This window comes from Nelusetta ayraudi, unplaced genomic scaffold (genome assembly GCF_046127955.1).
Source record: "Nelusetta ayraudi isolate G7.1 ecotype Tasmania unplaced genomic scaffold, CSIRO-AGI_Nayr_v1 ptg000135l, whole genome shotgun sequence".
NCBI lineage: Eukaryota > Metazoa > Chordata > Actinopteri > Tetraodontiformes > Monacanthidae > Nelusetta > Nelusetta ayraudi.
This window is the reverse complement of record NW_027466185.1, coordinates 17,218,709-17,235,163: the sequence shown is the minus strand read 5'-3', so window position 1 is coordinate 17,235,163 and position 16,455 is coordinate 17,218,709. Positions and strand designations below refer to the sequence as shown.

The following is a 16,455-nucleotide window of genomic DNA, read 5'->3' as shown; positions in this document are numbered from 1 at the left end:
GAGTAGGCCAATGACCCTTCACAGTATTTTTCCTGGCAGGCTTCTCTGTGTGAGACCAAGAAGGTGCCTCCGTCAACGCCGACCAGTATCTGGGTTAAACGGTCGACTCGCGACCCCTTTTAGCGAACACGCCTGGCAAGAGGCGGACCAAGGAGTGTCCAGCTGGCCTATCACCAGTCGCAGTCTCGGCGAAGCCGGCGCTCCTTGACACCAGCCAGCGGTCCCCTGTCGGAGGTCTGGCCGAAGCCTGTTGTCCCCATCTGTTTATTCTGTTGTCAGTGTCCTTAGTTTTACTTGATGTCCTTCACCTGTGTCCTGTTGTCATCCCTGCCCTTGATTACGCTCACCTGTGTTCCCCTGCCCCGCCTTTTTGTTCTGTTCAAGTATCACGATTTGGTTTTGGATTTCCAAATGTCTTTTGCATCACTTCCTCAGTCGCGCGGTCCTCTTTCACCACGAAAGCTGGCTGTCACCACACTGTCACCATCACTGCGGCACACAGTCGTGTGCGTTTAGAATTGATAAAGGTAAAGTTGTCTTCATCTTCATGTTTAGCAGCTACAAATCTTTATTTACTTGTACCCTATGTATTGAAAAAAAAATGTCTTGTGCACGAACATTGATTTTCTCTTGTCTCCATTGTGTGTCTGTTTAAGTCAGCAACTTGTTGACGTTACTTCTTATCCATATTTGAAAATATCAGCATTCTAAAAAGAAAAAAAAAATGACCGGTTTGATTTTATGTTTCAATATGAAGTTTTTGTGGTTTCTCTCATCTTTGTTAAAATGTCCAGTTTTTAACATTAAGCTCAACTTGCTCCAATGGGTGTGAGACTGGTGGAAGTTGCTTTGTTCATACCGCTGATGCAAGGTCAGTACTTCTCATATTGCGCATACAGCAGATATTTTTAGTGGTTCAACATGGTCAGTGTGCTAGATGGCAAAGATGGTGGCCAAATCGCACTGTTCAGTTGTGATTTTTATCTGCTGTAACTTCATGCTGAAGAAAACAAGTCCTTGTAGAAAAATGGAAGATATAAATCAGTTGACAACTTTGCATCTCATTGACACTGGTAGTAATAAAATTGAAATAATTATAGTAATTTAGTTGAGTATTGTGATTTCCAGAATGACGATGGTCACAAATATGAAGCAATACACCCTTTTGCTCTTCAGGTGTTGTCTGTAGGACATGGGCAGTGACGTTGCCCCAAAGCATAATGGGCCTTAGTGGCTCCTGCATCATAATCCCATGCCGCTTCGACGTCCCTGAGACTGTAGATAAGCGCCTGACATTGTGCTCCAATCAAAGCGTTGTTTGGAAGAAAGAACGTTCTGATGGTCTGTCAGTGTATAATGGAAGGAACCTTCCAAATCAAATACAAGTAGGTTTTCTCAAACACCTTTGTCATACAGAGGTCAGCTTTTGAATCGCCTATTGACAGTGGCACCACGGCTTACTATTATTGTGATAAGGTGTCATATTATTTAATTTTACTATATGTAAATGTGTTTTTAAAGGTAAACAAAACAAAATGCGATAAAAATGTAAACAGCATTGATAAAAATACATGATTTTGTCCCCAAAACGAGGTTATCTTACCCCGATTGTTAAAGTCAAGTCTACTTTAATTTGATATTGGTTGCATTAATATAAACATACAGTTTTTATGTTTGTTTATGTTGTATGTAAAAGTGTATCTTCATCTGGCTAGGAACGTCTACATCTTCTGTGATTTTCATACTGAACAAAACATGTTTTCCCTTCGTATTTGACTGAATTTGAAATGAAGTCGTGTACACGTCCGGTGCCTCCCGTCTGTGACGTGGCCGTTTTTCTGGAACGGTCACCACGAGACCTTGTGTGCTCCTCCTTCACAGTCCACTAGATGGCGCTCTAAGGCCTCATGTCTCACGTACTGTATGCGATAGGCAGTTTATCTGACTTCCTCTTCAATGACAAACAATTGAAGAAGACAATGAGTATGGATGCTTTGGTACAGCTAAAACCACACAAGCTTATCAACAATAACAGGCAAGAGCGGACTGGGGTGGAAAAGTTGCCCGGGAGTCATGGACAGGCCAGCAACACACGTTTTATGTAACTCAATGATTAAACAAACAAACAAACAAACAAAACCTCTTTCAATTAAAACATTATTTTAAGTCATTAATCTTGACAATACACTGCAGTCTCCATTTGCCTAACGTTGAAAAATCCTAACTTACTTGGACTTTTCCATGTTTCAGGGGAGAGTGGTCGGGGATGTGACGAGAAAGGACTGCACCACGTCGTTCCACAGCTTCCCACAGAATTACAGCGACGTGTACTTCTTCCGCCTGGAATGTGACGAGATCCTCAGGTTCACTTTCAGAGAGCCGGTCAACATCTTGGTTAAGCCAGGTAATGAGGAGATAAAAAGTCAGCTGAACATGCACCTGCAGTCACTCATCTTTGACACATAGAATTTGTTTTACAACCTCAAATGTTTCACTAATTAGCCTGACCCAGGAGAATTTTCATAACGTACATAGAATGTAAAAAAAAAAACAAAAAAAAACAACAAAAAAACACCCTACAATTCTAATGTACGCTGTCAAAAATGTTTGGCATATTCGCCACTAGGGGGCAGAATGGAGCTAAACTTCTCACTTGCAAAGTTCACAGTTTATCTTATGTTTGACAAACAAAATCAAAGTTGAGATGGAAAAATAATGTTGTTTACGAAATAAAATCCAGAGAATTTAGAAGGTGCAACACATGCTCATCTCTGGGAAGGACACTTTTTGTGATGGTTACTGGTTGGTGTCAACTCAAGTGCCATGTGATGTCACGTGCCCTCTGCGTGCGTTGTTTTCCAGCTTCCTGTTTACTGGTCAGACCAGCTGCACAATCATGTCATATATACAAATCCCACCTTCAGGACAATTGGCCTCTCTCCCACTCCCAACGCTGTCAGTAAACAAAAAATAGTAGCAAATGGACACAGCTTGATGCTAATGATAACACAGCCTGATTACATGGTAGCTTAAGACGTCATACACAGGATAACAAAATTGTTGACTAAACATGTGGAATCTGTAAATGTGTAAATGTTATGTTTTATTTATTTATTTAAAAAAAGCGCCAATTCTTTCCTTTTCTTTTGGCTTGCTCCACTTTCACAAGGCATCTGTTTAAGCTGAAGTTCATCATTATCGTTTGATGCTGTAAACAGAGAGCTAAATATGCTGTTTTTCAAGACTGAGCTTTGACCTGAACCCAATCACACAACCCAACAGTTACACTAGAATAAAATCCAAAAATCACTTAAATAAAAAACACTCTTCATACAGCAAAGTATGAAAATAATGAATCAACACTTAGGTGTGTGTGTGTGTGTGTGTGTGTGTGTGTACATATACATACATACATACATATAAGAAGAAACACAAAGTATCAAAATAAATGATCAAAAATAACTAATCTGATGAACGCGAGACAAAAAAAACTGACGTAAGATTGAAAGGAAACAAAGACTATTTTCTACTTTCATTTGGAGTTTCTCAAACTGGCCTATTGTGAAGATACTATGTACAACTAGTAGACGTTCAGAACGGCTATGAAAATGAACCTTTGTCAGGTTTCCAGGAAGTTTGAAACACATCTTTGACTGTCTCAGAGGCATCTCCCCCCAAGCTGACCCCTGTGACTCAGGTGTCTGAGGGGGCTCAGGTGAGGCTGCAGTGCTCAGTCCCAGTGCCCTGCTCCAGCCTGCCCCCCTCCATCACCTGGCACCTGGGGAACAACCCCATCCACGGGCAGAGCCAAAAGCAACATGTGACGTTTATGGCGCAGGTATGAGCTTCCTTTGACTGAAGCACTTTCTTTTCTTTTCTTTTCTTTAACGGCGCAATATGCGATATTCATCACTGTCTGATTTCAGGTAATAAAAAATTGGTATGCAAAGCAAGGGTTTGGTTAGGGTTAAATATATATTTAGGGTTATGTCCAGTTTGGTCACCTTATATTCACATGCTTACAGTTTTTTGTATTTTAGTGAGCATTTTACGTTTTCCTTGATCACACATTGGGCGTTCCTAGCTTTCCCATGTTGATGTAGCCTCTTTGCTTTTGGTTCAGCTGTGAGAAAAATCCCATAGTGGCACCTTAACGAATCCCAAACAATGAAACACTTTCAGCATTGTTCTTTTTTTGTCTTTCTTCTTCAAAAACAGAAGGACGAGCCAATGATCATGACGTCGCTGTTGACCTTTAAGGCCTTGGCCGAACACCACAACCAGAGGGTGACCTGCAACGCCTCCTACCCGCTAACCACTGGGGGCAGCAAGCGATCAAGCGCTACCACCCAGCAACTCGATGTTCAGTGTGAGACGCTCAATGTTTGCCTTACAGTTCCAGTGTGTAAAATGTATTTAATATTTAGCTTGATTTATGGTTTTTATATTGGTAAAAGCTTAATACACTGCCCATGAATACATTTCTAAGGGTATAATTACAATACAATAAAATTAATTTGGGTTTCCTACCCTTAGAATGGTTCTCATATAATATATATACATATACAAGAATATACATAGAGCAAGGGTCCTGCTCCCAGTTAGTAATTTGTAAGGAAGCCTGGTGTGGACAATCCAGCTACCTGACAGTGCGTTTTGTAATTAGGGTGAATGCTCGTGTCTTCAAATAAACCAACGAAGAAGAAGGTGGACGAGGTATCCAGGTTTGTGTGCACAGGCCAGAGTAGTTCACTGGCAAGCTCGGCAGAGGCAGCTGAGCGCTGCAATTTAAACTCTGACCACTGGATGGCAGAATTGGCAGAATTTTATACACTGTACTTCAGGTCCTCAGGTAGCCAAAGAGGTTATCGTCACACAGTTTGTAACTTCATTTCAAAATGAAATGGTGGATGAGGTGCGCAGGTTTGGGTGTGCAGGCCACACCCCCTGAACTGCAGAGACTGAAAAGAGGGAGAGTGAAAGACACACATTACACACTTAACATTGAAGTCACAGGGGCCGCACAGAGGTGGCAGCGACACTACTGGCCTCTTCGCTTGGCAGTGAAGTATCAACAGTCTGTTTCTCCTCTGCTTCACTCATTCGATTTTGAGGAGAGCAGATCCAATTCTCATAAAGTATTCCCGTAAAGTATTCAGAGTAAGTGAGAAATGCACAAGACCTTGTTAATTTTCTGTCATTAATTTAATCAATGACCGAAGAACCCCAACTTCCCCCATCAGCAATGCAATTCGTCACCCGGGTGCAGCGGAAGATGGTATGGGGAATTATGTCTGACTTGTTCCCACACGTCGTTCACTGAATGACTGGAGGCTTGTTTTCTTTCTTGATAAAGAGGGATTCTTCAGCGGCGTTGGGATTTGAAGAGTGGAACGTGTTCCGACAGGGCTTAAAAGGAAGTTTTAAAGAGCTGCGCGGGTCTGACTCTGACGCTGTGCATACGACACAGGGTGCCATTGTCATCACAGACGACGGCGGAGACCTTTATTTTTTATTTTTTGGTGAATCAGACCTAAACGGAAGCGAGAACACATCGCAGCTTGCGCTCCACTTTTATTTACATATCACTGTGACACCTCACTCCTGTCTGCATGGACAGGAATTGCATAATAAAGGCATGATATGACTGACCATCGCCCTCCCCGCTCACAGATGGACCCAGGTTGACGGAGGCCACGCTCGGCACGCCAGGTCCCCTTGCCGAGGGACGCACTGTGATGCTGACTTGCTCCAGCGATGCAAACCCCCCGGTGGACTCATACACCTGGTATAGAGCTCGCACTGGGACAAATGTAAGATCCTGTCTGATGTGTTCGGTTTCAATCATTGAGCAATTTCCTCTGTTTTTGTCGGTCAATGAAATCTTTTAGCAACACTTTTAATTTTACAGTAAGTGTGTTGCAACACCATGACATCAAATAAAGTCTGCTGTTGCTTCATGGTAAGCATTTCTCGCTTCCTCTTCCTCGCCGACAGTTGATGAAGATAGGTGAAGGGGAGTTTCTGGCTCTGACGGTCAGTCAGGGGGGTGGGGGAGTCTACCTGTGTGAAGCTCAAAGCCGGAGAGGCTCTCAGAGGTCCAGGCCTGTGTCTCTGCCAATCAGTGCCGCCTCAGGTAATACCATAGGAACTGTCCCCTGCCCTATTATTAACACTGATTAAAGCTGTGCACAGTGTCTTGGTATTTTGTGTGGTGTGGCATTTCTAAGTCCTGTGAGTATCAATAGACCATTAAAGCATCTTCTTCTAATTAAAGCTACTGAAAGCATAATAAGAAGAGTGTGCATGCTAAAAAGGGGAAATATATAAAATAATCCTCTTTTTCTTTTTGCATCATGATATGGCAATATGGATCGCCCAATTGCTCATAACGCAACTGAGTTGACAGTCATTATAAAAGTGGACAAAGGAAGTTCTTGTCTGTTGTGGTTCACTCAAAAGTGCAGCTTCTTTGCGTGACAGTAAACTCGGGTCAGCACAAATTACGTCTGTTGCATTTGTTCCACAGAAAAAACAACACCAAGCAAATAGCAAAAATCACCCAATTCCCCCCCCCCCCCCCTGCAGTTTCCTCTGTTCCACTGTAGATAAAGTCAAATGGTCCCTCCTCTTGACAACACTTGATAAATTCTGTTTGCGTTAGGTGAGGCCAGGAGGTTAATCAACAATCAAAGGCAGTAATAGTACTAGTTCCATCATGGAAGACTACTAGGTTTCAGCAGTGTGGCCTGATTTAAAGGCTTATGCTCGTAAAGGAAATCAGCAGCTCCACAAATAAAGCTTATCAGCATATGGAAGCGTGCAGTGCCGGGTGGCAGCACTGACGGACTTCCGGACCAACAGCAGCAGCCAAGATCATCTTGACTGTGGAAAATTAAGCTGGACTTCATGTTGCTTGAACTTTGAGCATCCACTCTCTCTTGACTAAGGGTGACCATATTCTGAAGACCCAGAAATAGGGCACCCTACCTGGCCTCTTGAAGATACTGCAAAAAAACCAAAAACCAAAAACCAAAAGATACTCGAAGGAAGATGAAGTTGCTTCCCAGATCAAACATTTTCTGTTTGAACTGAACTTTAGCATTTGAGAACGATCTCATCGGACCTATAGATTTCTCTTGACTTCTGCATTTCAGCCTTGTAACAAAACCTCTCCCCCTGGAAGGTCCAGTGTGGAAATTTGGCTTAATTTATCATTTTTATTTAACATACAGCCCATAAATAAATACATAAATGAAAGTGTACACACACAGTGTAATAAAAGTCATTTGGTTTTCCTACCCTTGGAATGGTTCTCACATAAAAATATACATACAACAAGGGTCTTGTTCTCAGTTAGTTGCCATCTCACACCGCCATATTTCTAAGGAAGCCTTAGAAAGCAATCCAGCCACCTGAGTGCGTTTCGTATGTAGGGTGAATGCTCTCATCCTCAAATAAACCAACAAAGAAGATGGTGGACGAGGTGTCCATGTTTGTGCTCACAGGCCACGGTAGTTCACTGGCAAGCTTTGGAGAGGGAGGGTACGGAGTCGGTAAACGGACTTATGTGAAAGAGTTCTGCAATCTAAAATTTAACTACTTGATGTCCCTGTTTCTTCTTCAAAATCTCCAAATATTACACACTTAACCTTTAAGTCTTAAGACTTTATCTTATTTTCTATACTATAAACATAACAGTGCCTCACAACATGTGGTTTTCCAAGTCTTCAGACCCTTTATTTGCAACAAACACAGCTGCCAGGGTTGCAGGCAGCACACAATTCGTCAAAGTTCTTCAAACTTCTTAAAAGTAATGATCTGTTGGACAAGCTGTGCAAAACCTTCACATTGTACCTGCATACCTCTGGTGCTTCTTGATGCACAGGCTAAGTCAGTGCATCCTGAAGCCTCCTTTTCTTGGGCCAGCTTTGCCTGTCAACCTACTCGAGGGTGCAGTGTTACTTCGCACCTCTCCCTTCCGTGTTTCTGGAAGCTCTTTTGACAAAGACGCTCTGCGGTTGGCCCTCCTTGTGGAGGTTGCGAGGGAGCGCCTTCTGGACAGCTGCCGAGTCAGCCGTCTTCCCCTGGAATCTTTGCGATTACAGCTCACCTCAGGACTATGTCAGCTGAATGTCTGCAGTATTTTCACTCTCTCGTGGGAAACTCGTGAAGTTTAGAAATGTTTCGATGTGGCACTTGTTGATTTCCAGAAGCAGAGAAGATATAATTGTCATGACTGAAAGAAGTAGGGCACCCAAAACATCACGTTTGCAATGAATTAAGTTACAATTTTCAAATTAAATCATGGAAATGAAGTACTTTGACCACAATATTTAAATTTGCTGAGATCCACCATGTGTACTTTCACAATTCTCTTTTTGTCATCAATTGTGGAGCCATTGTTGCCTTATTATCACCTTGAGCGGAAAGCAGAAGCATGCAGCCAATTGTTGCTAGCTTTGCATTTTGCTGTTCGATGCTGTTGCCTTTAACTTCTACATCAATGCAAACTTCAGCTGATGTCTGAGAAGGCTGTTCTTTTCACCAGTAAACTGCATTTATAATGCAGTGCTCAGTAAAAAAAACAAAACAAAAAAAAAACAATGTTTGAATGAGAAAAACAAAAAAACAAGTGTGTAGCTGTCAACACGACAAAACACACCACTGAGGCTTTTAATGCCACAGATTAACTAACAGACTGTCACACTGTGCCTTTGTATGTTAACCTGTTGTAACTTTCATTCCCAGATAGTAACAACTCCATGGTACTGGGCCTCTATATCATAAGTGGAACACTACTGCTGCTTCTCATCTTGATTGTTGTCGTGGATGTGAACAAGTACCGAAGGTAAAATTAAAAAAAGGAGCCCCGTCCACGTGTCCTGCTGTGTGCCTAAATTATTGTTTTGTACGCAAGGAAAGCCTGTATTTTAATCATTAAAAGCTTAATTCTGCCGGCTTTAAGAAGAGAAAAGAAAAAAACATCCCATGATGTTCTTGGTAACTTTCCTTCTCCCTTTTCCTCCTTTTGTCAAGTTTTTCCAAAAGGCTGAAGGTAAGAAGATGTTGTTTTTTTTTCTTCATTCCAAGCACAGAAAGACAGAAAAAAAAGAGAGACAGCAGACCGTAGATCTGAGTTTGACCTGCTGGTACTACTTCATGGTGTGAGAGTCATGTCTCGCGGACATCCTTGCCTTTTCTCTCTCGAGACCAGGAAGTCGCGTGACTAATCCTTGGAAACATCATTTTTCATTTTGAATAGTGAGTCTTTCCCCCGAGGCCAAAGAAAATAGTCTATGTTTACTCTGCGACGACGAGGAAGTTAAACAGTTAGTCTGGATACGCAAGCCAGACCACACGATGAGGAAACGTCTTGACGTGTGGCCGAGCGTTCAGACGTGACAGATTACACCTAATAATGTGGCATTAAGAGTTATATAATAGTTTAGTTTGTACCTTAAAGGTCCAGTGTGTAATATTTGGCTTGATTTGTGGTTTTTATATTGGTAAAAGCTTAATATCCAGTATAAAAGTACATTAATAAAAGTGCATAATTGCAGTACAATAAAAGTAATTGCAGCACTATGTTTCTAAGGAAGCCCGGGGGGGACAATCCAGTCCGCCTGACTTTGTGTTTCATAATTAAGTAGGTGGATGAAGTATCCAGGTTTGGATGCGGAAGCCAGCGTAGTTCACTGGCAAGCTCGGGACAGGGAGGGTACAGAGTCCCTAAGGTGACGTCACTGAAAGAGCACTGCCATCTATGTAAACGCTTGATGTTGCTGTTTCTTCTTCAAAATCTGCAAGTACACACTTAACATTTCAAATGCCACTTTCAACGTGGCATGTGGGGCAAACGCATGGATTATGTATGATGGCAAGATGCAAGCAAGATAGATAGACAGACAGACAGACAGACAGACAGACAGATAGATAGATCTGGTTTACTTTCAGAAAAATTAACCATTGCGTTATGGATTTCTCTTCTTCTCTCAGCAAATAGAGCAGAGGGACGAGCAAATGTACGTAAACCTTGGACCAACCAGTGCTGCCTCTGTCTATGACCAGCTCGAGGTAAAACATTCATCACATCAGTGCACAAGCCGTTCACCTGCTGCGCTCACTAACGCTTTCCTCACTAACGCTTTCCACCACAAGACTTTTTTTTGTTTTGTTTTGTTTTTTCCCCAGCTGGAACTTGTTGTGGCATGTTTCAGCGCTGCGGTCATGTGAAGAGGAATGCATACAATCCACGGGGGAGGGGGTCAGTGCAGGGTACGTGGGAGGAATAATAAGATGTGAACAACTGCAGAGATGATCAGCAGGAGGGGAGAAGCGACACTTTGATAGTTTGTTTTTCCCATAAATTTGAAAAACTCAGAACTTAAAAAAATCTATAACATTTTAGAGTTCTTATTAGGGATTCACCAATAAACAAGTTGAGTACGAGTGTTTCAGTACTCACCGATATCAATACTGAGTACTTAATAAGGCATTAGACATTGCAGAATTACTTTGATTTTTTTTCACTTGTATCAGTATCAGTGCATCCCTAGTTCTTTTTGCCATTGTCCTCAATAGAAAAAAGCCTGTGAGTTGAGCTAACAGTGTGTGTGTGTGTGTGTGTGTGTGTGTGTGTGTGTGTGTGTGTGTGTGTGTGTGTGTGTGTGTGTGTGTGGATTGGATTGTGTACTGGATACCATTTGATGTACAATTAAAATGTTACATTAATGGCACCAGTGTTCTCCTGATATCTCATTCTTATCTGAGCTCTGGCAAAAACAAAAAACTAATTTTCCCCCTCAAAGCCTTCGGTAACGGCTATGTTATTCTCTCTCTCTCTCTCTCACCCTCTCTCCCTCTCTTTCTCATCCAGCCGCCCAAACAAGCGTCCCAGTTGAACGATCACGACTACGTGTTGCCAAACTAGACCTGGTGGACTGAAGTCTCGATCAAGAGTCAATGAAAGAACAACCCTCAAACTGCATACATTTAACATGACACGCATGACACAGCCGTATTCTATATGCAGTTGTAAAGAGTGATTTGTATAGTTGTTTCGGCTGGCTTTATCCCATTACATGTTGTAATGAATGAACATAAAACCACAATTTTCAGTTGTCTTGCTCTTAAAAAGCTGTAGTACAGAGAGAAAAGAAAAACAAAGCCATTACCATCCTGGTGTTAATAGGACCCTCGCATCCAGCTTAGCGCCTTGACGAGTGCTGATGTTAAATCTGGATCTCGTCCTTCTGAACCGTTGACACTTGCAGCTTTAAAACTGGCCTCGTGGCTGGAGAGCGACTGTCTTTTATTGAAAACAGCTGTCGCTTCGGCTAATGTGAAAGTCCCCCGCTGGCCAAAAGTTTCACCAGCGCCGTTCCTTTCAAGTGGTCTCGCTGCTCCTCTACATCACGAGTCCATTACAGCCGATTTGGCAAATAAACTTTCATAAAAATACCAGAAACCAACCAAATAATTGACTAGATGGTGTTGAGGGGAGAACCGCAGAAAACAATCGATGCTTTTTGAATAAAAACGAAACAAAGTTAAAATAATAGACCATGGATTCAACACCAGTTCTAGCCCCCACATCCCTCAAAAAATGTGCTCTGTCAGCTCATCTGTTGTCGAGTTGCGTTTATGCCATGGTCTCTTGTTTTAGTGTTTCCTGTTTCATTTTGATCGTCTTGTCTCCCCTTCAGTTTTATGCATTTGACTTGACCTTTTTTGTTGCCCCATGACGTTCGCCTGTGTCTCCTTGCCACAGTGCCGCACTTGATTCTTCTCACCTGTGCTCCCCTGCCCTCTTGTCCTTGGCTGTGTCTCAAATCACCCATTTGTTTCCTCCTCCCTGTACAGGAAGTTGTGTGTAGTTAACTGTATTGTTCACTCATTAAAAAAAAACAAAACTTTCAGATACCAGTCATAATGTCATCTCGGTCTCTTTATTAAAACAGCAGGTGGTAACAAAAAAGCTATAATTAAATAAATGAATCAATTTATGCACATGTATGCTTTAAAAAAAAGCGCTCACCTCCTCTCGCCCTTTCTACCTTTGGGTCAGCGTGAGTGCAATGCATGATGGGATATATTGTGGAATTAGTGACCATCAGTGGTATCTATATACACATTATCTATATACACATGTACAATTATTCCCTATATTGAGTAGGGGGTGATTTAGGAAACAGCCCAAGTTTCCTTTTGTGTGTTTTCGGTCGTCGTCTCATTTAGGTCGTCTTATTGTAGCTGCGCCAAGTCCAGGTCTGTTGTCTGTTTAAGTCAACCAGTTTAAGTCAACCAGTTTAAGTCTACCAGTTTAGCTTTGTTCATTTTCTACCCTGTGAGAACATCTTTGCTTGAGCGTGTGTGTTTTTTTGTTTGTTTTTATTTGAAATAAACACTTTTCTGTTTCCCACACCAGGAAATGTTTTGTCTGCATTTGGCTCCTGCCTAAAAGCCCACGTGACAGTTTATCTCTTGCACAAAGCAACCCCCTGAAAAAATGGAAAAAGGGGGCGTCGGCCCACGACGACATCCAGATGTGTTCCCAAAAGCGTGGTCTCAAGTGGCAGCATCCAGACACAGACAGACATGAACACACACACACACACACACACACACACACACACACACACACACACACACACACACCAAAAAAAACAGAAAGTTAATGGTGGAAAAAGTAAAACTGCATAACGCAAGCGTCTATACATGACGACGCCCTCCCACCCCCCCGCAGGATCGGTGTGAGATCATGCAGTATCGTGTCGGGTTGGCGTGGGGGGAGGTGGGGCGGTCGGACCCGCATCCTGCAGAAGTCCCACAGGAAGCACCGACAAATAGGTCGCTTTGATTTCACACTTGACTCGCCGTCAATGGACTGCGCTGCCACGCCGTGTAATGATTTCAATGGGTGACAGTTTAATGTGAGCGCCAGAAAGAAATCACGCTGCTGAGTGTTTGATTCCTATAAATAGACGGCCTCCTCCTGTGAGAGCATGCAGGCGTGGGAGGGGGTTAGGGGGAAGGGGGTGGGGAGGGGTAAAAACGCCAAGAGGTTTAGCCTGGACTTTTACAACCTCCCACGACTCTCATTTTTACCTCACACACACACACACACACACACACATGGACACAGTCACATTGCACCACTTCCATTTCAAAGATGAACAAAGGAGAGAAAACTTCATTGCATTTTTCCCAACCCCCCCCCCACCAACTTTTTAATCCTGCATTCGTTTGCACGCTCTTTCCTCCCACGCCAGCCCATTTTCGCTCCGGCATTCCGGCATTCCTCACATTCCGTTATTCAGCAGAGGTCAGAGAGGAGACAGAGGAACTGATCCGGAGTAGGAGGTGTCTGCTGTCCGTGGGCGTCGGGGGGAGTGTTTTGTGATTAGCGCCGCAATGCAGAAAAAGAGGGGGGAAAAAACCCGATAGAGGGACGAACCCCTGCCGAACAATCCCGTCGCTGGCTCTTCATTACCCCATATGGACGTCTTTGGTGACTAAAAGCGGGTCAGATCCAGTCAGCGCGCCGGCCGTTCTGACGCGCGCTCTCTTGTTTCTGCATCACGTTCGCTGACGCAACATCCTGCAGGTCAGCGTTTCAAACCCGGTCCGTAATCCAACCGGAACACATGACCCAGCAGCGCTACAATGAAAAAATGGGGGGGGGCTTGGCTTTTGTGTGTCCTGACGTTTGCTTTATCATTTTTTTTTTTTTTTGGAAGCTTGCAAGCATTTCTTCAGAAACAGGAAACTAGTAGTTTCTTGGAAATTCTGCGACGTCATTCCTCATTTCAGAGCTGACAACAACATGCATTTGATTAAGTGAGTGAGAATCCACTCGCTTGCAATATCTTGACATGACACTTTTTCCGGACTGACCCCCAACAATTTGCTTCCTGTCTGCCTCAAAGAAATGCCATTCATGAAACGTGTCAGTAGCAACGGTGGAAAGTTCATTCGTCCAGGAAATGCTGGCTAAGCGGTCATGTTTTTAACCTCTAAGTGATGTCATTTTACGAGTACGACAAGGTCCAATGCCTGCCAGTGCACAAGGATGATTAAAAATAAGAAACAATAACCAAAATGGCACTTTAAAAAAAACATAATACTTACTTAGCATACTGTATTTTAGCAACCTTTCAAGCATGAGGTAACATTGGGAAAAGACACTCTCAAGCAGGCTGAAGATCCCATATCATTTCCATTCCCATTTTCATTTTCCTAATTTTTTTTCAGCAGATCAGCCTGGATATTATGATTTGCCACAAAAACCCTACAGGACTTGTTGCTTTGTTTGGGATTCTTCCAAAAACTGATCCCTTGTTTTGCCCTTCTGCACACTTGGATAGGGACAAAAACAAGGCAGCAATGAGGTTGCCTCTGATGGGGCGGAGAAGACACCTTGCTGGAGGGGTGTCTCTAACTTGGGAGAGCTTTACCCACATGACTTCCTTCACACATGGGTTGCATTTTTTTTGGTTAAATGGTAAATGGACTGCACTCCTATAGCGCTTTTCGGCACTTTCACGGTAACCCAGAGCACTTTGCAAAGTCCGTCACGAACGCACTCATACACCAATGGGTGGCTGCCAGGCGGGTTGGGAGCACCTGAAGGTTGCTCGGGATGGACGCAGGATTCGAATCGCCGACCCTTCAGACATTGGACGATTAAACCTTATTTAGCGTGTTTTAGGTGAATTTTTCTATCGACTGATGAAATCACATATGAAAGGGAATCCGAATGACTCAACATTAAAGAAAAGGGAAGAAAAGAAAAATCCCATTTTTCGCAAACATCACAGCAAGTAGCTTTCACTGCAATGCAAACAACCTCTACCTCAATAGGTCACGTGACATCCCCTGAAGGCACCACAGGCACTTTTATCACTGCTCAACAGGACACACCTCATAAAAAGTGGGTGTTATTAACAACGGCTTGCATTTATATTCACATTCACACTGGTGGTGTTGAGGTCCATGTGTAGCCACGGCAGCCCTGGGGTGCGACTGACGGAAGCCCGGCAGCCAATCTGCGCCAACATCCACTCATTCGTACGAGGCAATGTGGGTTAAGTATCTTACCCAAGGACGCAACGTCAGACTGGGATGGGATTTGAACTGCCAACCTTTCAGTCATTGGACAACCCGCTCTACCTCCTGAGCTACAGTCGCCCCAGTCAGGTGGCAGTAGTTCAGGGCGGGTCGGCCATGATCCGAAGGGTTGCCGGTTGGAACCCCGCTCCATCCTGGTCTCTTGTCATTGTGAGACTGGAATAAAGACACTTTTACCCAGATTGCCTTGTGTGAATGTTCAGAGGTGCTTGAAGGGGCCGATTGGCAGGCACACTTCTGTCAGTCTGCCACAGGGCTAGCTGTGGCTACGCATGTAGCATATAATCACCTCCAGTGGTGAGTTTGGTACAGATTGGCAGCCACAGTTCCGACAGTCCGCCTCTGGACTAGCTGTGGCGACACATGTAACTTACCAACAATGGTGTGGGAATGCGATGAGATTGAATAATGGTTTCAGTGTGGGCTCTTTGAGTAAGAAAAGATCAATCCAAGTGTACATCCATAAACCCAAGCCATTATTAAATAGCTAACCGCCCACACACTCCTTTGCTGATTAGATTGAAACTTCCACCTCTGGTTATATTCAGTGGTTGAAAAGGAACAGAGAGACCCAAGACTGCAGAAATAGAAAAAAGTGATAAAGTGCCAAAGAGAAATGACTTTCTGAATGATAAGATTCTGCTCTTCGATCCCATGGATAAATTGGATGCGCTATTTGCTTTGCATTTTGAACATTCACCTAAAAGAGTTTATCAAAAGGAAGAATTTGAAAACATCCCCTCATTTGCAGAACTGAAAATCACCAACATAAAATAAGAGTTATTTTGGTTTAACTCATGTACAATGGGTGAATCCGATGACTTGTCTCTCCTGTCTAGCTAGCACTTACGTATGTCCTTACTAGTGGCTGACAATACTCTACACTAATTAGTACAAGCCACTTGATGTCGCTGTTTCTTCTTTAAAGAAAATCTCCAAATACTGCACTTAACCTTTAAACAAACCCGGCAATATTGTCATTAAGTTTACTCGCAAGGCTGAAAATGCTAACTAATTACTCGCAGCTAACGTGTATATTAGAATGATGAGGCACAGAAGGTATTTTTCCATAAGTTAATCAGTGAACAGAGTTCACTGTTAAGAGTTAAAATATCCACTAGTTACATACAAAGTTTTTTTTTTGTTAATGTGGCATTTCATTTCACATTAGGCGAATGAAATAAAGTCTTGACATCTTTTTTTGAGTTTTATTAGTTAACCTCGTCTCCGACTAGACTAAGTAACTGTGCTTCCCATTGGTCAAGTAGTGAAGACTATTAGACTGCAGCCAAACCCACGACATCAGTATCTGCGTTTCCATTA

General features: G+C 43.0%; 1 protein-coding gene across 2 annotated transcripts; it reads left to right on the top strand.

The window, feature by feature from the left end:
* Window positions 1-330: 330 nt before the first annotated feature.
* Window positions 331-12,426, top strand: LOC142905059 (sialic acid-binding Ig-like lectin 12). Of its 2 annotated transcripts, none has more exons than XR_012929493.1 (12): window positions 331-527; window positions 795-871; window positions 1,177-1,385; window positions 2,251-2,404; window positions 3,663-3,838; window positions 4,219-4,369; window positions 5,674-5,813; window positions 5,998-6,136; window positions 8,752-8,851; window positions 9,040-9,058; window positions 9,671-10,077; window positions 10,880-12,426. XR_012929493.1 is itself a non-coding variant. In XM_076051551.1 (12 exons), exons 2-12 carry the CDS (start codon window positions 823-825, stop codon window positions 10,931-10,933), a joined length of 1,269 nt encoding a protein of 422 aa, XP_075907666.1. In that variant the 5' UTR covers window positions 337-527; window positions 795-822; the 3' UTR covers window positions 10,934-12,426. The 2 variants fall into 2 exon arrangements, 1 of the variants encoding a protein (XP_075907666.1); XM_076051551.1 differs by having other exon boundaries at window positions 337-527; window positions 10,000-10,077.
* Window positions 12,427-16,455: the final 4,029 nt, after the last annotated feature.